General features: G+C 43.2%; 1 protein-coding gene across 1 annotated transcript in view; it reads right to left on the reverse strand.

The window, feature by feature from the left end:
• Positions 1-17,669: 17,669 nt before the first annotated feature.
• Positions 17,670-25,144, reverse strand: part of mrpl39 (mitochondrial ribosomal protein L39) — a 92,144-nt gene continuing 84,669 nt past the window's right edge. The window contains exon 11 of the mRNA XM_039743394.1: positions 17,670-17,795. Within this exon, the coding sequence (XP_039599328.1) occupies positions 17,696-17,795 (100 nt within the window). The 3' untranslated portion in view covers positions 17,670-17,695. The remainder of the gene's footprint in view (positions 17,796-25,144) is intronic.

Consider the following 25,144-nt stretch of genomic DNA (forward strand, 5'->3'; position numbering starts at 1 on the left):
TTTAAACGTTAAGTCGGAAACTTGTAGATCGACTACTTCGTGTTGCCATCAGGGAAAAGTAGTGTTTCTTCCCAATGAAGAGGCGCATCCACGAGAATTAAAAGATTTGTTGTTTGGTGAAAGTGAAATCCACATTGGCGAGTGGCAGAGATGTGAAGTGAGGGGTGCGTAGCGCAGCAAAGCGAGTAGGGGGCGATGCATCCCATGTGTTATAAAAGGATGAACAGAAATGACACTAAGAGACATGGTAAATACATGATTTTCCCATTAAACCCATTTCTCCCATGAGATGTCAGCATTTCACTAGAGGGTAGGTGGCCAGTTGGCTGAGGTCTTCAGGACTGTCACTGTGTCTCTTACAGGTGACAATGGAACCATCAGGGTTTATTTTCTTCACCGACGCTGCTGACTTAGTTTTACTTTTTCTCTCCCCTGTTATCAACCGGCCATAACTCCATGACAATCTTAATAGATTTAAATTGTGAGATGCATTTACAGTATATTACTCACTTTGAACTGCTTGGTCTTTCTGTAGATTAAAAAAAAAAAAAACTGCGTCTCTATATGTGCTCATGTAGTGATTCGTAAAGTTTGTACTGGCATCCGTCTGTGAAATGGTCACAGCGCTCTGCACTCGGTGAAAAGTGCTCTATAGAAATAAAGAGAACTGAACTGAAATGCAGTGAATTACAGCAGGTTTCACTCCCTCTGCCCAAAGAAATCGCACTAGAATATTTTATTCAACAAAAAGGGGCAATCCTGCAGCGGAGCGTCCATGTTCACTTGACCTTAGATTTACAGTAACTAGACATGCGCTGTGCATGTTCGAAATACCCATAACGTGTTTTATTACATCAGCTGCTATTCATTGCGGTCACTGAGTAATTTTCAAATTGTCTTTACTTTTTGATTTACCCTCTGTCGCAGTAGGGGGCAGCAGTGCTCCCTTGAACCCTCAGGTACCACGCCAAACACCTGGTAAAATTGCCACAATAATTATATTTATTATAATTGTGTGCACTAAGCACCCTCCACTCCACTATATTCATGAACCACAATAACAATAATAAATCAACAATCCTCCACTCCCAGACGCGTTGCCCTCCTACCACCCAGCTCAGCTCGTTGTCTGGGAGTTCCCAGAGTCCTTTTATTCCCCCTGACCCGGAAGTCTTTCTGCCCAACAGTTCCACAAGTCCTTATTCCTTCCGGGTCAGGGTAAACAGTACTTTTCTTCACCCCGGAAGCCTGTCACTCTTCCTGTGACGAACTTCCGGGTCATGATGTCCAAATGAGCCTATTGGCCTCCCGACAGCGACTCCCAGTGGCCCCCAAGGTATCCAGCAGGGCTGTGTATAAAAACTACATAGTCCATGAGGCCCTGCTGGAATTCGGGGCCCGTATATGCTCTCGGGAGAGCTCCTCCTAGCGGCCAGGGGGTGAGGGCCGGAGTAAAATGACGGCAATCCACCACACCTCAAATAAGTTCACATTTTTGTTGTGTACACAGTACACCTGACAATGACACTAATGACAATAGTAAAATGACAGACAATGACAACAACAACACCCACTGTCTAACACATAGTGCACAAAATTAGAAGATATACACAAGAAGCACTTTCTATTGACTCCACAATTAATGTTAATTAGAGAAATGGCTGATTAGCTCTTATCAGATATTTGCAGAGTTAATGTCTCAACTATGTAACATAATACCTTGTTTTGTATCAATATATGCTTAAAACAATGGTTAAAAGAAAAAATCGTGAAACGACCCACAGTCAACAGCTTTATGCTTCAGATTTACAAAAAGGACATTGTCGACCTCCTAAAGAAATACATTTATCTTATGTATGACATTTCCAATGTGACAATGCCAAGAATCAGCTCTAAACTGTAAAGATAAGAAAAACAGTGTGAACCAAAAGTCGATTAAAATTAAAAGGTAACAAAGCAAAATACATAGAAGATAAATATTCATTTTTCCATCCATCCATCTATTATTCAACCCGCTATATTCTAACAGGGTCACAGGGAGCCAATCCCAGCCAACACAGGGCGCAAGGCAGGAAACAAACCTCGGGCAGGGTGCCAGCCCACCGCAAGGCATACACACTCACACACCAAACACAATTTAGAATCGCCAATGCACCAAACCTGCATGTCTTTGGACTGTGGGAGGAAACCCGGGTCTCCTAACTGCAAGGCAGCAGCGCTACCACTGCGCCACCATGCTGCCCATAATATAATATCCAACCCGCTATATCCTAACTACAGGGTCACAGGGGTCTGCAGGAGCCAATAACAGCCAACACAGGGCACAAGGCAGGAAACAAACCCCGGGTAGGGCGCACCCACACACACAGAACAATTTAGAATCGCCAGTCGACCTAACCTGCTTGTCTTTGGACTGTGGGAGGAAACCCACGCAGACACGGGGAGAACATACAAACTCCACGCAGGGAGGACCTGGTAAGTGAACCCGGGTCTCCTAACTACGAGGCAGCAGCGCTACCACTGCGCCGACCATAATATAATATAATATAATATAATATAATATAATATAATATAATATAATATAATATAATATAATATCCAACCCACTATATCCTAACTACAGGGTCACAGGGTTCTGCTGGAGCCAATCCCAGCCAACACAGGGCACAAGGCAGGAAACAAACCCCGGACAGGGCGCACTCACACACCGAGCACACACACACCGAGCACACACAGGACAATTTAGGATCGCCAGTCCACCTAACTTGCATGTCTTTGGACTGTGGGAGGAAACCCGGGTCTCCTAACTGCAAGGCAGCAGCGCTACCACTGCGCCACCATGCTGCCCATAATATAATATCCAACCCGCTGTATCCTAACTACAGGGTCACAGGGGTCTGCTGGAGCCAATAACGGCCAACACAGGGCGCAAGGCAGGAAACAAACCCCGGGCAGGGCGCACCCACACACCAAGCACACACACACACAGAACAATTTAGGATCACCAGTCCACCTAACCTGCTTGTCTTTGGGAGGAAACCCACGCAGACACTTGGAGAACATGCAAACTCCACGCAGGGAGGACCTGGTAAGTGAACCCGGGTCTCCTAACTGCGAGACAGCAGCGCTACCACTGCGCCGCCCATAATATGATATAATATAATATCCATCCATCCATCCATTTTCTAACCCGCTGAATCCGAACACAGGATCACGGGGGTCTGCTGGAGCCAATCCCAGCCAACACAGGGCACAAGGCAGGAACCAATCCTGGGCAGGGTGCCAACCCACCGCAGGACTATAATATAATATAATATAATATAATATAATATAATATAATATCCATCCCACTATATCCTAACTACAGGATCACAGGGGTCTGCTGGAGCCAATCCCAGCCAACACAGGGCACAAGGCAGGAAACAAACCCCGGACAGGCCGCACTCACACACCGAGCACACACACACACAGAACAATTTAGGATCACCAGTCCACCTAACTTGCATGTCTTTGGACTGTGGGAGGAAATCCACACAGACACGGGGAGAACATACAAACTCCACATTGGGAGGACCCATGAAGCAAACCATTATGAATTCCATTTTTTTAAATTAACCGGACCAAGAAATTAATCTCTAATGACAATGTCTTTTGGTTTTGAATTCCAAAATTAGATTTTAAAAGGTGTGGTGGCCTGGGCTTCTAATATTCTTGTGATTTCAAATGGAGCAGATTATCCAGCTCTCTAATTTTCACAAAGAGGCCCTAGATTTTTCAAAAATTACTTATAAGCACAACTTCAAACCTTACTCAATTCCCATATGGAATAATCAATACATTTTTTGTGGAAATAAATCAATTTTTATAATTTTATTGAAATCACACAACATTCCATACAAATAGATCAATTTTACAATAATAGGATTGAAAACAAATCAACCCCCACCCCTGAGAAAAAGAGCTTGGGCAGCAGAATAAAACTTAAACCTAGTAAAAATAAGTAAATAGATAAATTAAGAAGTAAATATAGATAAATGGAGAAAATTTTAAAGAAAATGGGGAGAGAATCTGCTTCCTCGGTGCTTTAAGAGCTTATTCTAAAATATTATTGAGGAGATCCTGCCAGGTTTTGAAAACGTTCTGCACAGATCGTCTAAGTGAGAATTTGAATTTTTACAATTTCAAACAGTATAAAACATCAGTTACCTACAGACTTAGAAGAAGAGAGTTAGGATTCTTCCAGTTGAGTAAGACAAGTCCATGTGCCAATAGTGAAGTAAAGGCAATCACAGTTTGTTTGTCCTTCTCCGCTTTAAGCCCACCAAACACAGCTGTTAGTGGATTAGGAGGGATTGGGACACCAATGCTGTCTGAAAGGCACTTAAAAATATTTGTCCAGAATGATGTTAATTTGGTGCAGGCCCAAAACATGTGACCTAATGAGGCTGGAACTTGATTGCAGTGTCCGCAGGTTGGATCTTTCCCTGGAAACATTTTGGGCAATTTCAAGCGAGACAGATGTGCTTGATATATATCCATCCAATCATCCATCCTCTTCCGCTTATCCGTGGTCGGGTCGCGGGGCTAGCAGCTTAAGCAGAGAGGCCCAGACTTCCCTCTCCCCGGCCACTTCTTCCAGCTCTTCCGGGAGAATCCCAAGGCGTTCCCAGGCCAGCCGAGAGACATAGTCCCTCCAGCGTGTCCTGGGTCTTCCCCGGGGCCTCCTCCCGGTTGGACGTGCCCAGAACACCTCACCAGGGAGGCATCCAGGAGGCATCCTGATCAGATGCCCGAGCCACCTCATCTGACTCCTCTCGATGCGGACGAGCAGCGGCTCTACTCTGAGCCCCTCACCTTATCTTTAAGGGAAAGCCCAGACACCTTGCGGAGGAAACTCATTTCAGCCGCTTGTATTCGCGATCTCGTTCTTTCGGTCACTACCCATAGCTCATGACCATAGGTGAGGGTAGGAGCGTAGATCGACTGGTAAATTGAGAGCTTTGCCTTACGGCTCAGCTCCTTTCTCACCACGACAGACCGATGCAGAGCCCACATCACTGTGGACGCTGCACCGATCCGCCTGTCGATCTCACGCTCCATTCTTTCCTCACTCGTGAACAAGACCCCGAGATACTTGAACTCCTCCACTTGGGTCAGGATCTCACCCCCAACCCTGAGAGGGCACTCCACCCTTTTCCGGCTGAGGACCATGCTCTCGGATTTGGAGGTGCTGATTCTCATCCCAGCCGCTTCACACTCAGTTGCGAACCGATCCAGAGAGAGCTGAAGATCACAGCCTGATGAAGCAAACAGGACAACATCATCTGCAAAAAGCAGTGACCCAATCCTGAGCCCACCAAACTGGACCCCTTCAACACCCTGGCTGCACCTAGAAATTCTGTCCATAAAAGTTATGAACAGAATCGGTGACAATATATAGGCCTAATTTTAAGTTGAATAATTGTATGCTTTGCACATATGGAGCTCGAGTGAATTCTCTGCATTGCTGCCTTCCACTCCTTTTCCGATATGTTGAGTGAGAGATTCTTTTCCACTGTCCTCTTGGATCTTTGAAAGGGAGGGACTGTAAAATGGTTTCATATATTGCAGAAATGCTATCTAAGTCCTTGAACATGATGGATATTTTTTCCAAAGGGAGGTGGGAGGTGAGGAAAATTGGGCAGGTTCTGTTTAACAAAGTTTCTAATTTGAAGATAGTGAAAGAATTGTGTTGATGGAAAGTTAAATTTGGAATGTAATTGATTGTAGGAGGCAAAGACATTTTCTATGTACAGTGATTTAATCTCAAATGTTTTCCAGACATTAAAAACTGCGTATGTTTGCGAGGGTTGAAAAGGGTTGTTCTCATGCGGAGCTGCCACCGATAAAAGATTCTCCATCTTAAAATGCTTCCTTCATTGGTTCATATTCCATATTCAAACAACAATAGAATGGTATAGGGATACATTTTGTGTTTGACTTTGTAAGAATGATTTTTATACCCTTACAAAAACTTACAGAACATAATAATATTATGGCTAATCTAGTAAATGTTAGTATCATATGATTTATTACTTATAAAATCATATCTCAGGTTCACTCTTTTAATCAACGGTGTTCCCTTTGTAGATCACAAATGGAGCGGCTTTCACGTTAGGAAATCCATTCTTGCATGGGATGACTCCATCTGTGATGGCACCATTAAAAGAAGTTCCACAATAGATTTTCATAAATTGAAAAAAATTGCTTGGCTGGGCCAATTCTACTGAATAATGTTAAAGAAGTCCACTTCAAAACCATCAATAAAATTTGCCCAACTAATCAATTAATTCATAATATCCTGAAAATGACATTTCTGTACAGAAGAAGACATATCTTGGTACTTTTCTACTGTATTATTGTGACACAAATCGGTGTTATTCCCCATTTGCGTCACGATAATAGAAAAGTACCCAAATCTCTCTTAATTTTTTACTTTTGTGACTATCCTAATATATTTTGGAATTACATTCTTTTTAAACTATCTAGAATGGTGACTCCCAACGTGGGGCAATTAGATTTTATAGGGGGGCAATTTGGGAATTTACGTATGTTAAACAATTTATAAAATGAAACAAAAAAACAGAAATTCACTGTTAAAAATGATAGAAAAAAATAAACAAATTATTATTTTTTTTACAGAGACATTTGTATATTTATACAGTATATAAATAGAAGGGATGGTGAAGAACCCTTTAGCTCATGATTTTACAACCGGCTTGGATTTTTCTACTTACCATTAAAATAATATGAATTGTAACAATGATTATAAAATTTTGCAATATAACAAAAATATAAAAATTATTAAAATATTACAGAAAAAGCTTTCATTAAAGTTATTTTATATTTATGAATAGCACGTCTCTTATTATATGTTTTCAAAACTGTATTTGCTGTATTTTCATATTATTTTTTTTTTACAATTTCCTAGTGATTTCTTTGTCAGTACTTCAACTGTCCTTTTCCTCTTTTGTTTCCATGTTCTTTGTAAGCTTGTTTAGACCAAATTAATGACATTGTGGGCTTCCTCCACGTGAGTAGGAGTTCACTTTTTGAATAGGTAATCATAAAAATAAGGTAAATGTTACAGTGGGGGACATCATGATTTTAGAGAGGCCTAGATGGGGCATGGCCAAAAAAAAGGCTGGGAACCACTGATCTAGGATGACCACAAAAATCTATACCAGTTTGTATAAATGTTCATCTTTTAATGTGTATACTGCAAATAGAAAGAGAGCTTGGTAGAAAAACTGGCAACATAACTTTTTTAGTTGGTAAATATGATATACATAAGTCAAAAGCTCATATTTTTAGACCTTCTTTTGCCATTTTTGTATGGACGATAAAATGGAGGCATTTAAAATGAGAACAATTCTGAGCTCTTTTCATGAGTTGATAGATAGATGTGAAAGGCACTATATAATAGATAGATAGATAGATAGATAGATAGATAGATAGATAGATAGATAGATAGATAGATAGATAGATAGATAGATAGATAGATAGATAGATAGATAGATAGATAGATAGAGTGAAAGGCACTATATGATTGATAGATAGATAGATAGATAGATAGATAGATAGATAGAAGAGGCACTATATGATTGATAGATAGATAGATAGATAGATAGATAGATAGATAGATAGATAGATAGAAAGATAGATAGATAGATGTGAAAGGCACTATATAATAGATAGATAGATAGATAGAAAGATAGATAGATAGAGTGAAAGGCACTATATAATAGATAGATAGATAGATAGATAGATACGGGTGGCACGGTGGCGCAGTGGTAGGGCTGCTGCCTCGCAGTTAGTGAGACCTGGGTTCACTTACCAGTTCCTCCCTGCGTGGAGTTTGCATGTTTTCCCCGTGTCTGCGTGGGTTTCCTCCCACAGTCCAAAGACATGCAGGTTAGGTGGATTGGCGATTCTAAATTGTCCCGTGTGTGCTTGGTGTGTTTGTGTGTGTCCTTCGGTGGGTTGGCACCCTGCCCAGGATTGGTTCCTGCCTTGTGCCCTGTGTTGGCTGGGATTGGCTCCGGCAGACCCCCGTGACCCTATTCGGATTCAGCGGGTTAGAAAATGGATGGATGGATGGATGGATGGATGGATAGATAGATAGATAGATAGATAGATAGATAGATAGATAGGTTTGATTTTTTGCACTGAAGTACTAAGGGCAGCAAAACTGACTTGTTCAGTTTTTTTCAGCAAATTGTTAATTTGGAATAATAGCAGTATTTTAAATTTAAAAAATAAGTCATTTTATTCTAGATGGTTTTGTTAACAACAATACTTTTTATTTATTTATTTTTACATTGGTGCCAGTTAGATTACCCCACATTTATATCAAAATATGGTTTCTAAATGTATTATCTGGAATTTATTTTACTTTCAAAAGATATTCCAGTAAACATGTTACACCATAGCCCCCCTTTATCTGTGGGGTGGTCTGCTCCATGCCCTCAGGGCTATGGAGTCAGTTTACAAAACTTTCCACAGTGACTCCTGAATTTATGGTACCACTGACTTTGACTTATCTATTTGTAATTTAAGCCGATATACCGATAAAAGATTTTGGGTCACCCAGAAGTTTTCGTGCATATGATAGAAATTGATACCCTTTTTTTTTTTTTTTTGAAATTTTATTCATTTTATTGCAATCATTCCATACAAATCAATCCATTTTTACAAAAAGTAGGATTGAGAGCAAATCGACTCCCACCCTTTTCTAAAAATACCATTAAGTTGATTTAAAAATATAGCGAAGGCATTACTAGTGTGTATAGTGGCTATTACTGCTTGAAATGGTTGACTTTTAATTTGTTATTCACATATGGCTACAAAGCCTCATTTTCAGCAGCAGTTTCTCTAACGTCCTAGTGGTCAACCACCTTAGCTTGTCCTTAATAAGTCGGCTTCCATGCTAACTGGTTATTAGATAATCCTTTCTAACTGCATTTGCCCCAATGGGACCAGTCACCTTTGGGTTACAAGGTGCTAGCATTCCTGACGTTCAATTGTGGCTTCTAAATGGCCAAAATGAAACAGCTTTTACTTGAAACATGCAAGTCTAAGGTAAGAAGTTTTTATTAGTTTTAGTTTTTCATTTTTGTTTAGAATTTTTTTTTCTAATTTTGTTTGTTTTCAGCATATTCACATTTTAGTTTCTATAAGTTTTTGTTTAGTTTTAGTTTTTCAACATTTTCTATTTTTAGTTTTTGTCACTTTTTTGTTTAGTTCCACTTATTAAAAAATAGATTGACAGATGCCATATAAAACTGTTGTCACACTTGGCAAAACAGTGTTTATTTTTAATTTGTCAAACTGAATACTGTACATCTTGCATATTAGTCAACGTATTTAATGAAGTATACAAATTTGCTCTCTGGTAGAGGACACAATTTTATCGTAATATAGTGAAAGTTCAAGTCTACCAGTATAATCAGAAAAATACAAGAATATCAAACAACAAGGTAGAACAGAACTTTAGTTAAACTACAATATGATTAACTAAATGTCTATTTAATTTCAAAAATAGCTGTCCCCCTTGGCTATGTCCACGTAGTAGTGAAACAGAAAAAAATGTAAAAATCAGTTAAAAATATATATATATATATATATATATATATATATATATATATATATATATATATATTTATATATATATATATATACTCAGCAAAAAAAGAAATGCCCTCTGACTTTCAACTGTTTTTACTTTCAGTAAACTTAATGTGTAAATATTTGTATGAACACTAAAAGAGTCAACACCATAAGACATAAACTAAAAATGTTTCACAATGTGTCCCTGAATGAAGGGAGGCTCAAAATCAATTTACCAGTCAGTATGTATCTGGTGTGGCCACCAGCTGCTTGAAGTACTGCAGTGCATCTCCTCCTCGTGGACTGGACCAGATTTGTCAGTTCTTGCTGTGAGATGTTACCCCACTCTTCCACCAAGGCACCTGCAAGTTCCTGGACATTTCCTAGCCCTCACCCCTGCGATCCAACAGGTCCCAGACGTGCTCAATTCCTTCGACGATAAACACAAATCCGTCCATCACCCCTGGTGAGACAAAACCGTGACTCATCAGTGAAGAGCACTTTTTGCCACTCCTGTCTGGTGCAGCGAAGGTGGGTTTGTGCCCATAGGCGGCGTTGTTGCTGGTGATGTCTGGTAAGGACCTGCCTTACAACAGGCCTACAAGCCCTCAGTCCAGCCTCTCTCAGCCTATTGCGGACAGTCTGAGCACTGATGGAGGGATTGTGTGTTCCTGGTGTGACTCGGGCAGTTGTTGTGGCCATCCTGTACCTGTCACGCAGGTGTGATATTCGGATGTACCGATCCTGTGCAGGTGTTGTTACACGTGGTCTTCCACTGCGAGGATGATCAGCTGTCCTTCCTGTCTCCCTGTAGCGCTGTCTTAGGCGTCTCACAGTGCGGACATGGCAATTTATTGCCCTAGCCACATCAGCAGTCCTCATGCCTCCCTGCAGCATGCCTAACGCACGTTCACGCAGATGAGCAGGGACCCTGGGCATCTTTCACAGTCGGTAGACAAGTCTCTTTAGTGTCCTGCGTTTTTAGAACTGTGACCTTAAATGCCTACTTTCTATAAGCTATTAAGGTCTTAACGACCATTCCACAGGTGCATGTTAATTAATTGATTATGGTTAATTGAACATGCATGGAAAACATTGTTTAAACCCTTTACAATGAAGATCTGTAAAGTTATTTGGATTTTTAAAACATTATTGTTGAAATACACAGTCCTGAAAAATGGACGTTTCTTTTTTTGCTGAGTATATATTAGTATATATAATATAAAATTTATATATATATATATATATATATATATCCATCCATTATCCAACCCACTATATCCTAACTACAGGGTCACGGGGGTCTGCTGGAGCCAATCCCAGCTAACGCAGTGCGCAAGGCAGGAAACAAACCCCGTGCAGGACGCCAGCCCACCACAGATATATAAATATATATACATATAAAATTTCTTTTTTATATATAAATATTATAAATAAATTCTGGCCAAGTGGAAGGTAGGTACACTCCTAAGTCAAACGTTGACACCTGATCCTATTCAGCTCTGACGGGAGAGCATTGCCCCCCGTGGGGAGAACAGCATGTGGCCGCGATATCGCTTGCCAATCAGCAGCTACCCTCGAAAAACACACGTAGCTCTGATCTCTCTCTCTCTCTCTCAAAAACATCAAACGTTACTCCTTAACAATATTTGATGTCTGCTGATCAAACAGGCATCGTGAGCTAAGCAGAGGCAAGGGAACACTCTTAACATGTGGCAAGAGGTAGGCCGACTCAAATGGAGGCCGACGTGTGAGTGATGAGTGCCCTTCCCCTCGGCCCATAGTGTCACTCGTGGGTTTGCACAAATAAATCGGTACAGCAAGAGAACTATAATACTTAGCACAAGGAGACGGGTTGCAAAATTGACTAGAATGTTCAAGCAAATTATAAAAAAAAACCGATCGAAATCTGTTAAGTAGTTCTCTCGTCAAAAGCAGACCGACAGATAGACATTGGTTTTATTCTACAGATACAGATATAGATAATACAATTGCGTGGTTCCTCACAAGGTCACTGCACACTGAATATAATCTCTCTAAATATGCTTGTGATGCCGGCACCTTAACAACTGGTTGCAATGACTGTGGCAGGCCTGATAGATGATCAAAAAGCAACACTTGGGAGAAAGCTCTCAATCGGAAGATTTGTCATTGTCACTGTAAAGCGTCAGCCTCTTTGTCACTTTACTGCATGTTCTTGTATAATACGCACCACTTTCAGCACATTAGATCCTTTGTTCATCGTCACACACACAAATTTTTGGCTCCTGAATTCCGTACTCCTCCTGTGTTTTCAACAAAATCTGTGCAATTACCTGGCCAGTATGGGGGTGTGACAATTTATGTACATTGAGCATATCATGATGGGCTTGTTTAGCAGGTGGGCTGAAAAAACAAGCAGATACACCATGAAAAAATGCCTAGAGGCTCAACTTGCTCCAGATGTTAGGACAAATTGCCTAGCTTTCACTATTTCTTTGAGTAGCTCTTGACCAATGATGTCATCTTTTTTTTTTTTTTTTTACACTATTTGAAAAATTTAATAAAGGAGTGGAGAAAAATAATATGGCCATTCAGGGTGCAAATTCTACCTTTGCATTAGGACAAGTTCACCTCTTAAAGCGTCACACATAGAAGACGATTTCCATAAAATGAAAAAAAAAAAACACCCAGTTAAAATCTAAAGAAGGCGCACTGCCTTCTTTCCTAGATCCTAGATCGATCGGTGGAACTTTATTTGACCTCTGGGGGAAGCTGTTTAAATAAATAAATAGATATTAGTAGATAAGTAAATAAATAAGTAAATACATACACACACACTTTGGTCTGAACAGACACTGAAATGACTATAAAGCAAGAAAATTCTGACTTGGCCGTCACCAACCCAGTGAGGCATTATGCAGACATATTGCTTTTGGTATAAAGGATCCATGTTGTGTTTCCTCACACACTTCTGCTGAATAATTTGTTAGCTGACAGCCCTCAGGGTAGGTATGTCTGAAAGAGGATGTGCAGCATTGTTCATGATGGCACTCAGTTTTCATTCTCCTCCTTGGGGATTGATGGCAGGATTGGCACTCCAGCCACTGTAAAAAAAACTTGCACTGTTCAGTGTGGTGCTGAGGTGTCGCCCATTGCACGGCTGCACTCGGATCCCAATCCAGGTGGTTTTCCGTGTGATGGGTGCACCAACGTGCTGTAATCGGCGCATGCTCCCAACTTCCTCCTCCACTGCAACCTCCAGGGGGTCCAGAGTGTGCCCTTTAATTGAATTTGCCCCTTTTAATCTGCTTGTTGATTTGGTGGGCCTCTGTTGAAGTGACGTTACCAGTCCAGTACACCACAATGACCATCACAGAGTTGCAGAAGATGTGAAGGATGTCACTTCCCACATTAAAGGAACACTGCCTCCTCAGAAAGAAGAGTCTGCTCTGCCCATTCTCATACAGCTGCTCTGTGTTCTGAGATCAGGCCAACCTGTCATTAACATGGACAGCCAACTACTTGTAGGAGTGGATCACCTCCGCATCCAGTCCTTGAACAGCGACTGGAAAAAGAGTCTCTTTGGTGTGATGAAAGTCAGTAAATCAGTTCTTAATCAACTCAGTCCTGATGGCAGCAGCAAGGCCTTGATCAGTAATATTATTAATGGCTTTCCTAATATTATGGAAACAAAAAAAACACACTAAACAAGAATCATAAGTGTTGACTTTGAATCAGTACAAAAACTGATACATATATATATATATATATATATACACTCACCTAAAGGATTATTAGGACCACCATACTAATACGGTGTTTGACCCCCTTTCGCCTTCAGAACTGCCTTAATTCTACGTGGCATTGATTCAACAAGGTGCTGAAAGCATTCTTTAGAAATGTTGGCCCATATTGATAGGATAGCATCTTGCAGTTGATGAAGATTTGTGGGATGCACATCCAGGGCACGAAGCTCCCGTTCCATCACATCCCAAAGATGCTCTATTGGGTTGAGATCTGGTGACTGTGGGGGCCATTTTAGTACAGTGAACTCAGTGTCATGTTCAAGAAACCAATTTGAAATGATTCGAGCTTTGTGACATGGTGCATTATCCTGCTGGAAGTAGCCATCAGAGGATGGGTACATGGTGGTCATGAAGGGATGGACATGGTCAGAAACAATGCTCAGGTAGCCCGTGGCATTTAAACGATGCCCAATTGGCACTAAGGGGCCTAAAGTGTGCCAAGAAAACATCCCCACACCATTACACCACCACCACCAGCCTGCACAGTGGTAACAAGGCATGATGGATCCATGTTCTCATTCTGTTTACGCCAAATTCTGACTCTACCATTTGAATGTCTCAACAGAAATCGAGACTCATCAGACCAGGCAACATTTTTCCAGTCCTCAACTGTCCAATTTTGGTGAGCTCGTGCAAATTGTAGCCTCTTTTTCCTATTTGTAGTGGAGATGAGTGGTACCCGTGGGGTCTTCTGCTGTTGTAGCCCATCCGCCTCAAGGTTGTGCGTGTTGTGGCTTCACAAATGCTTTGCTACATACCTCGGTTGTAACGAGTGGTTATTTCAGTCAAAGTTGCTCTTCTATCAGCTTGAATCAGTCGGCCCATTCTCCTCTGACCTCTAGCATCAACAAGGCATTTTAAGCCCACAGGACTGCCGCATACTGGATGTTTTCCCTTTTCACACCATTCTTTGTAAACCCTAGAAATGTTTGTGCGTGAAAATCCCAGTAACTGAGCAGATTGTGAAATACTCAGACCGGCCGTCTGGCACCAACAACCATGCCACGCTCAAAATTGCTTAAATCACCTTTCTTTCCCATTCTGACATTCAGTTTGGAGTTCAGGAGATTGTCTTGACCAGGACCACACCCTAAATGCATTGAAGCAACTGCCATGTGATTGGTTGATTAGATAATTGCATTAATGAGAAATTGAACAGGTGTTCCTAATAATCCTTTAGGTGAGTGTTTGTGTGTGTATATATATATATATATATATATATATATATATATATATATATATATATATATATATATATATATATATATATATATATATATATATATATATATATATAGTAGATGTTAGGTTGCCACTGTTGCCCATTTAAACCCAACAGACACACGCTCAGGGTACACAGGGTAAAAGCACTAAGAAGATATTTATTAAAGGTTTCTTCTTTCACAGTGCCCTTCAAGCACCACAGCCATCAATAGACAATTAAATGAATCAATTTAATGCTCTTCTTGTCTCCTCCACACCTCCCAGCCAGCTTTGCCCTCCTCCACCCAACTCTGGCTCGCTTGCTGAGTTCACAGCAAGTCCTTTCTATAGTCCTTGACCTGAAAGTGCTTCTGTTCTTACTTCGCATTGACTTGCCAGCACTTCAGGGTGAGCTGAACAATTCCAAGTCTCTAATCAGTCCGGAAGTACTTCAGGCTTCCATCCTTGTGACTTCCTAGTATGTACTTCCAGGCCAAACAGGGAAGTACGATTCCCCAGGTCCTTTCACAGCTCCCTCCACGGCACCCAACAGGGCTGAGAAACTAAACTCCCAAGTCCCAGTATGCCCTGCAGAAATCCTCCAGGGGAGCTGCCATGTAGCGTTTTGGGGGAGGCAGTGTCCACAATTAGCTGCTTTCCCCCATCCTTCCGTTTCAGGGGCATCCCGGCTGGGCTGAGCTGCTGGCTGTCTCTCACAATATATATAATAGTGTAAGTGGGATATTTTGTAAATTGACAGTTCCCATATTATTCTAGAGCTTCCAAGATTTGAAAGATTTATCTTTTAAGATTACTGGCAGAGGGCGGCACGGTGGCGCAGTGGTAGCGCTGCTGCCTCGCAGTTAGGAGACCCAGGTTCACTTCCCGGGTCCTCCCTGCGTGGAGTTTGCATGTTCTCCAAGTGTCTGCGTGGGTTTCCTCCGGGCGCTCCGGTTTCCTCCCACAATCCAAAGACATGCTGGTTAGGTGGATTGGCAATTCTAAATTGGTCCTAGTGTGTGCTGGGTGTGTTAGTGTGTGTCCTGCGGTGGGTTGGCACCCTGCCCAGGATTGGTTCCTGCCTTGTGCCCTGTGTTGGCTGGGATTGGCTCCAGCAGACCCCCGTGACCCTGTATTTGGATTCAGTGTGTTAGAAAATGGATGGATGGATTACTGGCAGAATGGTGCAAATTACAGAGAAGCCAGGGGGAGCTCAGCTCTCATTAAGTCTGTACTGGACATAAACAAAGACACGTGGTTACAAATGCAACACAGGAAAACGTCATGTGCCTCATAATGTTTCAACATTGAAATTAAGGTAAAGACCTTTCTATTGCATATACAGTACACATATATGATTTCAATTATGATGTATCGGTCTCTCATAACTGTGATTTTACAACTTAAAAGAAATTACTGAAAAAATAATAATCAAAATTAAACAAAAATGTGGATAGTTCTTTATGCGCTGTGAAAAACCTGGCAGAAAATGCATGAAACACAAGCATATTGTTCAGAATACTTCACACGAAGATGTATGAAATAGATACATGACAAACGATTCAGAAAAAAGAACAAATCATAAAAATAATTGTATAATGGCTTTGCCAGGTAACAACAAAATGAAGTTAAATAAGGGAGTAACAAAACACAAACTAATCTCTCACTCCCAGATATTTTTAATTTGAGTGCATTCCAAATTCCTCATGCAAAACTTCCGAACTCCTGGCAAGTTTCTCAGATGAGTTGGCAGATTGTCTGTGGTGATTACATTCCTCATATGTGAATCTCATATTCTACTGACTCTTCCACCCAAAATGTTGCTGAAGACGTCCTACTCCTCTCTGTAGGTGCACTTTTAGGGGCACTGTCAAGTTGGCAGCATTCTGTCCACTAAGTTCTTTCAAACACATGTACTGTGGAGTACTTGAAATACTTCAAACCACGCTCTCTTTAAGTTGTCCGCAGCTTGGAAACAGTGAAAATAAAATGAATTGGTAAACTAATCTACAGAATCTGGGTTTAAGTCAAAGTGACGATGCAAAGTATACTTAATAAGGTTTAATGATGAGTCGGTTCATGTCTGCACAACAGTGCATTATGGTGGGTCATTATTGTGTAAGCAGTTCACACTTAAAGTTGACTCTACTTTCAACACAGCTGTTTTCATTCTTGTGTAATGACTTGTTGAGGACATTTTCACTCACACATTATTTATTTTTTTGGTTTAATTTTATTTTAGCTTTTAGATATTTTATGTTCTTTTTGGTTAACACAATGAGTTTAGGGCGGCACAGTGGCGCAGTGGGTAGCGCTGCTGCCTCGCAGTTAGGGGTTCGCTTCCCGGGTCCTCCCTGCAGGAGGGAGTGTGCATGTTCTCCCCGTGTCTGCGTGGGTTTCCTGCCACAGTCCAGACATGCAGGTTAGGTGCATTGGAGATTCTAAGTTGTCCCTGTTGTGTGCTTGGTGTGTGTATGAGTGTGTCCTGTGGTAGGCTGGTGCCCTGCCTGGGGTTTATTTCCTGCCTTGCACCCTGTGTTGGCTGGGATTGGCTCCAGCAGACCCCCGTGTCCCCGTAGTTAGGATATAGCGGGTTGGATAATGGATGGATGGACAATGAGTTTTTTATTTTTTATTATTAACAATTTTAATTAATGAGAAAAACACTGGATTACATACAAAGGTGTTTATTACTATCTTGAGAGAAGAAATTGAGGATGAGGATCTAACCAGGATAAAAAAGAGAAGGAGAAGGCCTAGATGGGCAATTGCATAAAAGGATAAGAACGTCAGAATGTGTGGTGTGACAAACAAATGCCTTCCAGGTCCTCGGTGATCTTCTCCACTAAATACACACCAAACAGAAAAAAGAAGAGCATAATACACTTTTCTAGTCACCTTCTCTCCAAAGTCTAAGTTCTTTTGCCCATTTAAAACTTTTACTTTTTATTTTCTAGTTTCATTTTTTTTTTTTGCCTCTATGGCCAGCATCCCACAAACTGGAATACACAAAAAAAGTTGGCATAATAGCCAAAAAAAAAAAAGATTTTCTCGAGTTAGGAAGGCACAGGTAACTCATTGGAGCTTTCTACAGTTCGGGTTCTGCTTCCAGCTCTGGACACTGCAGCTGAGTTAGGTGCCCTTAGCTTCTCTGAGCTGCAGGAGAAAAAGGAGAGACAGTTAATAATAATGTAATAATACATTTTATTTTTATAGCTCCATTCCCATGCTCAAGGCACCTCCAGTCCCAGAGTGGTACTGCTCAGCAGAACCAGGAGGGGAAATCTTCAGGCGCACATGTGTGACACTCTTTTAGCAAATTTTAGTGAAATCCCATATAAAATTCTTCATCAAATTTACTCAGTTAATGCCCTTGTAATGTAAAATGTTTCCAGATATAGAAATGAATTGCACATTTTGTAGTTTGGAACCAGAAATTCAATACATTTTTTTTTTTACATCATTTTTGAGCAGTTGTGCATGGACATCTTATGGTTGCTGAAACCCTCAGCAAGGGGACACCGATATGTCCTGGTATTGGTTGATTAAGCTACCTGATATCCAGGGACCATTTCCCCTCTGGGTGGCTTCATCTACGGGTAATTGTTCCAGAACTTGTCACAAAAGCGCTATATTGCACCCGACCCAACCCAGACTGACACCGAGGCACGTGTATAAAATAAAGTTTTATTTTTCTTCACCTGTGGGGCACGTCTTCCCCGTAATCCCCACAGGCACAACACAGTCCCAAAGTAAGACAAACACCAAACGCTCAGGCAACCTTGTCCTCCTCCACCCGACTCTGGCCCGTGAGTGGTGGTCGCTGGCTCCTTTTATTGGGTACCCAGACGTACTCCAGGTTGGCTGCACTTCCGGGTGTGGCGAAACCAATGCCCAAAAGGGGCCAGCAGCTCCTGCTGCAGCACCCACTGGTGGTGCCTGCGGAACCCAACAGGGCTGCACCAAACTCCAACCACCATGAAGCCCGAGGGGTGTCCGAGGCACCGCTGCAACCCAGGGAGGCTGCCATCTAGCGTCCAGGGGGAGTTGTTGTGTTTCCCATGCTTGCTCCCATGGTATATATGCTGCAGGTGCGTCCCCAGCCATCCGTCACAAACTCATTGGTGTTTTTGCGCGTGTCTGCATCCCCAAAGAAATCCTTACAGGTCAGGGGATGCCATTTACATCGGGTCCCTCCCTGCGTGGAGTTTGCATGTTCTCCCCGTGTCTGCATGGGTTTCCTCTGGGTGCTCTGATTTCCTCCCACAGTCCAAAGACATGCAGGTTAGGTGCATCGGCAATCCTAAATTGTCCCTAGCGTTGTGCTTGGTGTGTATGTGTGTGCCCTGCATTGGGCTGGAACCCTGCCCGGGATTTGTTCCTGCCTTGCACCCTGTGCTGGCTGGGATTGGCTCCAGCAGACCCCTGTGACAATGACTGACTGACTGACTGACTGGCCTTCAAGGAGGTCACCAAGTTCCTCCATATTTGCCATCTCAGGACGTATATTTCCCATCCCCAAATGGATGGTCCGGTTTAGACTTTAATCAGATGCTCAAGCAGATGCAGAAGTGTGGATGGATGAGAAGGACTGGGATCAGCTCCTTAACCCCTAGTGAAGTGTACCTTCCAGGAGGTGCCACAGGCTTCAACAGGGTTCTCCCTCTTCGAGCTGCTGTACGATAGACAGCCCAGAGGACTGTTTGATCTTGTTCAAGAGAGATGCACCCCCAACCTTCTGAAACAGTGTTGAGTACATTGCCAAGCTTGGGGATCGGTTCAAGCAACTAAGTCCGGCTGTGAGAGAACACCTAGCATACGCATGTTGTTCAGTTGGAACTCCCATTTCCCCGAGTTTTTCCCAGTGGACTGAGTCATGGTACTTATCCCCATAAGCCATTCAAGGTCAGGGAAAGGAAGGGGCTATAGGACTATCAGGTGTATCAACTGAACTGGCGTCCAAAAAACCACATGTACCACGTTAATCTCTTAAAGCCCTGGGTTGGCTCTAGGTTGCTGGATATCATGGCTGGTCTGTACACTGGTACTGTGAGTGCTGTGCAGAGTGGAGACAGAACCTTTGTGTTTTTCCCAGTTGATTCTGGTGTTCGTCAGGGGTGTGTTCTGCTCCTACTCTGTTCAATGCTGGTATGGACTGGGTGTTGGGCAAGGTCTAGCGGATGTGGGGAATCTATTGGTGAAGAAAGATTTATGGATCTTAAATTTGCTGACGATGCTGTGATCTTCGCTGGTCAATGGAGGCTGTGATTGGGGCGCTCGAGAGACTGAGTGAGGGGTCTGAGTGTCTGGGCTTGTCAGGTTGAGGTTCCTGATAAAAACCAAAGATCCAGGCATTTAATGACCTCTTGGGCATGGCCATCAGCAGGGTGTCTGTCTGCGGAGAGGGTGTTGACCTTGTTGAGAGGTTTACTTATCTTGGCAGTGACACTCATGTCTCTGGTGACCCTTCCTGTGAAGTCAGTATACAGATTGGGGGGTTATGGGGGGGTCATGAGGTCTCTGGAAAGGGGTGTGTGGCGCTCGTAATATCTCTGCAAAAGGAAGGAGGTCCAAGTCTTTAGAGTCCTGGTGCCCCCTGTTTTTGAGACGTGGATGCTATCCAGTGACCTGAGATGAAGACTGGATTCCTTCAGTACTGTATCTCTCCAGAAAATCCTTGGGTACCATTGGTTTGACTTTGTGTTGCTCATGGAGTCCCGAATGAGGCACATGACCTGCATTGCGAGGGAGTGTCAGTTACGGCACTACGGCCATGTGGCGTGTTTCCCTGAGGGTGATCTGGCTCATAAGATCCTCATTGTTGGGGACCCGAGTAGCTGGACCAGGCCAAGGGGTCGCCCACGTAACACCTAGCTGCGGCAGATAGAGGGTGGGACTGGACCGTGTGTCTGCCTGGGGTGTTGCCAACCGGGATCCTGAGCTGTTTCGACATGTAGTGGGTATGGCAACGCACTGTACCAGTGCACGCTACCCAACTTGACTTGACTCTGGGTGGACCGTGACTCTGAGGCTGCAGCGGTGGCTCCAGCAGTATCCCTGTTCGCAGATGCCGAACATTTAAATTATGGGGATGGAGGTGGTCCTGAGCAGAAAAAGGAGTCAGGGGCCGTTATTGCCTTGGTTAAGGGAGTGATTGATCCTCGACCAGGCCACACACCCACAACATCATAATAGAACCAGGGGTGGTCATCAGGGAAGCTGCCTTACTGGCTTGCAGAGGCTAAGAAGGCAGAGGTGGAGCTAGAGATATGCCGGATGCTGGAGCTGGGACTGATAGAGGCCTGTCACAGCTCCTAGTCCAGTCCGATTGTATTGGTATCCAAGCTGGATGAGAGTTGCCATTTCTCCAACGATTTCTGCTGGCTCAACCAGGTTTCCTAATTTGATGCCTTTCCCATGCCAAGGGTGGATGACCTCCTGGAGCGACTCGGTAATGCCCAGTACCTGTCCAACCTTGATATGATGAAAGGCTATTGACAGAACCCCTTGATAGATGTGGCAAAGGAAAAAAAAAAACGCATTAAATACTCCCAAGTGGCCACTGGCAGTATCACGTTCTACCCTTTTGCAACCTTCCAGCATCTGCTAGACAGACTACTCTGGCCCCACAATGCCTGTAGTGCTGCCAATAAAGACAACATCTTCATCTTTTCCAGCACCTGGGAAGAACACCTACTGCATGTTCAAGATGTCCATGATGCTGGTCTCTGGAATTAACCACCAAAAGTGCTATTTTTGGTTTGACCAAGGCTAAGTATTTAGTCTATTCGGTGGACAGGTCAGACCACCGTGGTCAAACAACACAGCCATTCAAGAGTGGCCTTGGCTGCAAACAAAGAGGCAGGTGCAGGCTTCCCTAGGATTGTCTGAATACTGTTGCCAGTTTGTACCCCACTTTTCCGAGTGTGCCGTGCCTTTATCAGAGCTGATGAAGCAGAAGGTGCCCAACACAGTGGTGTGATGTCCTAAGACCGAAACCGCATTTTGTGACTTGAAAGAGGCCCTGACATCTGCTGCAGTATTCATGTTTCCTGATTTTTTCCATTCCTCTTCTTCTCCAGGCCAATTCTCCAGATACCGGCCTTGGTGCAGAGTTAAGCTAAGTCGTTGACAGAGTAGAACACCCCGTCATGTACCGGGAGACGAGACATACAACAATTAAATGAGAGTCCTTAGCCAATAAGTGGGCGGTTACTCAACTGCAGTGCTACCTTCTGGAATGTGAGTTCATATTGGTCACAAATCACTCCCCGCTTCTGTGGCATTTGCTCGTGACGAGACTCGAACCCGTGGATCACTCACTGGTTCCCGAGTCTCCAACCCTACAAATTACAAATACAACACCGGTGCAGGATATTTCATGTCAACACTGATGCTCTCACACAAATCCACGACTTCACGGTTAGGTCTGCTTGTCCCCTCCTTATAACACACACGTTAGTAAGAAGACTCCTTCACAAGCTTGACCCAGGTATGCAATGACCCTCCAACATGAGAGGGGGTGCTACCACTAACTTCTCTCTCTTCTTCACTCACAATACCAAGAAGTTGTCCAAGTGAAGGCACTTAAACCCCACCCCTTCCAGTCCGACCGCCATTAAAGTCGGGTGTCCCAGGAAGAGGGATCTTTTCAAGCGAGAGGAAGCACTTGACGGAGTTCCAGTTCTAACAGAGATTTTTCTGTTAGTTGGGAAACCCTCCGACGGGGCGTAGTCCTAAGGCGCACCTTTTAGTTTACCTTTTCTGATCATTTATCTTCGTCTGGAGTTCAGTTAAACAGGTGACCCATTTGCTGTTCCAAAGACCTTTGGTCTTTGAGTCTGTCATTACACCACCCAATCAAAATGAATTAAAATGATGGGTACTATATGAATGATACACAATTTGAGAACTGTAGAGATTATTGAATTTGCATTTTTTAGTATATTGTACCTTTTATTTCTTTTTATATATTAAGTACTTATAATAAATTTAAAGTTTCATTATTGTAGTCAAGTTTTGTTCATGTGGCCAGGGTTTTGTGTGGCTTCCCTTCCCTTGTGCGTGATATTTTGAGTGCCATCTACTGGTCACAATATCGTATGTACAGTACAACTAGCCGTCCCCCACAGCTTCGCCCGCGTGGAAGTGAAACAGGACAGCGAGAAGGACCCTGCCTGGCTCACTACTCCCAACGTCATGCTTCCCCATCTTCTCGGCCCCCTCAGATTAGCATGAATATATCGCACCTGCAAGTGGACTATGATTCTTAGCGTGATGAGAGAAGTCCCAAGATCAACTGGAAAGTTCAAGCAAATTCTAGAAAAAAGCCCAATCTAAATCTGTTAAGTGGTTCACTCATTTGCTAGCTAAGCGGATGTAAGTTACACCCTGAGGTTGGCACGTGAGTAAGGAGGGTCCCATCCGCTGCGTCTTTCAGATTAGCGCAAAGAAATTGGTACCACAAGCGAACTTACTTAGCGCGATGAGAGAGGTTGCAGAATCAAACGGAATGTTTAGGGCAAATTATAGAAAAAAAAAAACTTGATCTAAATCCGTTAAGCAGTTATCTCATGAAAAGCAGACAGACAGACGGACATTGAATTTTATATATATATAAACATACAGTAAACCCTCGTTTATCACGGTTAATCCATTCCAGACTCTACCGCGATAAATGAATTTCCCGCGAAGTAGGATTCTTTATTTATAAATCTAATATTTTTACAGTTAAGAGCATAGAAAACCTGTTTACGACCTTCTAAATACGTTTTTTAACATTATTAGAGCGCTCTAGACATGAAATAACACCCTTTAGTCAAAAGTTGTGCTCCATGACAAGACAGAGATGGCAGTTCTTTCTCACAATTAAAAGAATGCAAAAATATCTTCTCTTCAGGAGGAGAGAATGTCAGAGAGAGAAAAGTAAACAATCAAAAATCAATACGTGCTGTTGGGCTTTTAAGTGGAAGCACCGTAAAGCGGCCGCAAGGTAGGGATCAATGTAAAGGTAGTCTTTCAGCATTTTTTAGAGGAGCGTCCGTATCTTCTAAGCAAACAGCCACTGTGCAAACAGCCCCTCTGCTCACACCCCCTGTGTCAGGAGCAGAGAACATCAGAGAGAGTGAGAGAGGCAGAGAAAAGCAAACAATCAAAAATCAATATGTGCTGTTAGAGCTTTCAAGTGTGTGAAGCACCGCGAGGGAAGCACATCGTATATCATTGAGGAGTTTTAATACGTAATACGTGCTCTGATTGGGTAGCTTCTCAGCCATCCGCCAATAGCGTCCCTTGTATGAAATCAACTGGGCAAAGAAACTGAGGAAGCATGTACCATAAATTAAAAGACCAGTGTCAGAAATCCGTGAACCAGCGAAAAATCTGTGATGTATATTTAGATATGCTTACATTTAAAATCCGCGATGGAGTGAAGCCGCAATATAACAAGGGATCACTGTATAATATGTATGTATATATATATATATATATATATATATATATATATATATATATATAGTGAATATATAAAGTGCCCGACCCGGCACAGATTCACACTGAGGCACGTGTAAATTAAACAGAACTTTTTTTTATTTTCTCTTCACCCGTGGGCGCATGTCTTCCCCGTGTCCCACAGGCCCAACACAGTCCCAAACACTCTTCCCCGGTGGGGCACGTCTTCCCCGTGAACCCCACAGGTATAACACAGTCCCAAAGCACCTTACTTTACACACAGCAATCCTTCCGCTGGCACCACCACTCGTCCTCTCAGTCAACCTCGCCCTCTTCCTCCCGATTCTGGCCCAGAGTGGTGGTTGCTGGCTCCTTTATGGCCCTCCCGGGATTGCTCCTGTTGCTTGTTCCCCTGTTCCCAGTTGCACTCCCATGTGGGCCTGATGATTAAATTAGGCTTAATTATCTGTCTCGTTCCCTGGCAGCCATCCTGAGTCCCCACAGGGTTGGGGAGAACTCCATTTCCCATGAAACACTGTGGGAAATTGAGGCATCATCAACCAGGGAGGCTGCCACCAAGCATCCCGGGGGAGGTACTGAGAAGTCCACGGCTGCTCCCCCGGACCATATACAGCAGGGTCATCCCGACCAGGCATGGGACCCGGTCGGCTGTCCATTACACCACCCCTCTTCCAGATGAGTCTCGTGGGACTCAGCGGCCCATCCCGCGAGGGCTGATCTTCTCCATAATGGGGAGTTGGTGTCCTCAGCACTACAGTTCTGCCCTGTGGAAATATAAGCAAACGGTCTGGGGGTGTTTTGCCACTTGGACGTCCTCACAGGACAACACCGCCAGATGTGGCCACAGTTGCCGCAGTTGTAGCACACTCGACTCCCTTTGGCTCGAACTTTGTGGGAGTGGAAGCAGGCAGGAAACTCCTGCCCGTTCACCCGCTCAGTTGAGGGTTCCAAGCGTCCCGGGGAAATGTTCTGCGGAGTCTCTAGTGGCTTCCCCGGAGCATGAGCAAAAGGGCCGGGCGTGGAACCCGGCCATC

This window comes from Polypterus senegalus, chromosome 2 (assembly GCF_016835505.1).
Source record: "Polypterus senegalus isolate Bchr_013 chromosome 2, ASM1683550v1, whole genome shotgun sequence".
NCBI lineage: Eukaryota > Metazoa > Chordata > Cladistia > Polypteriformes > Polypteridae > Polypterus > Polypterus senegalus.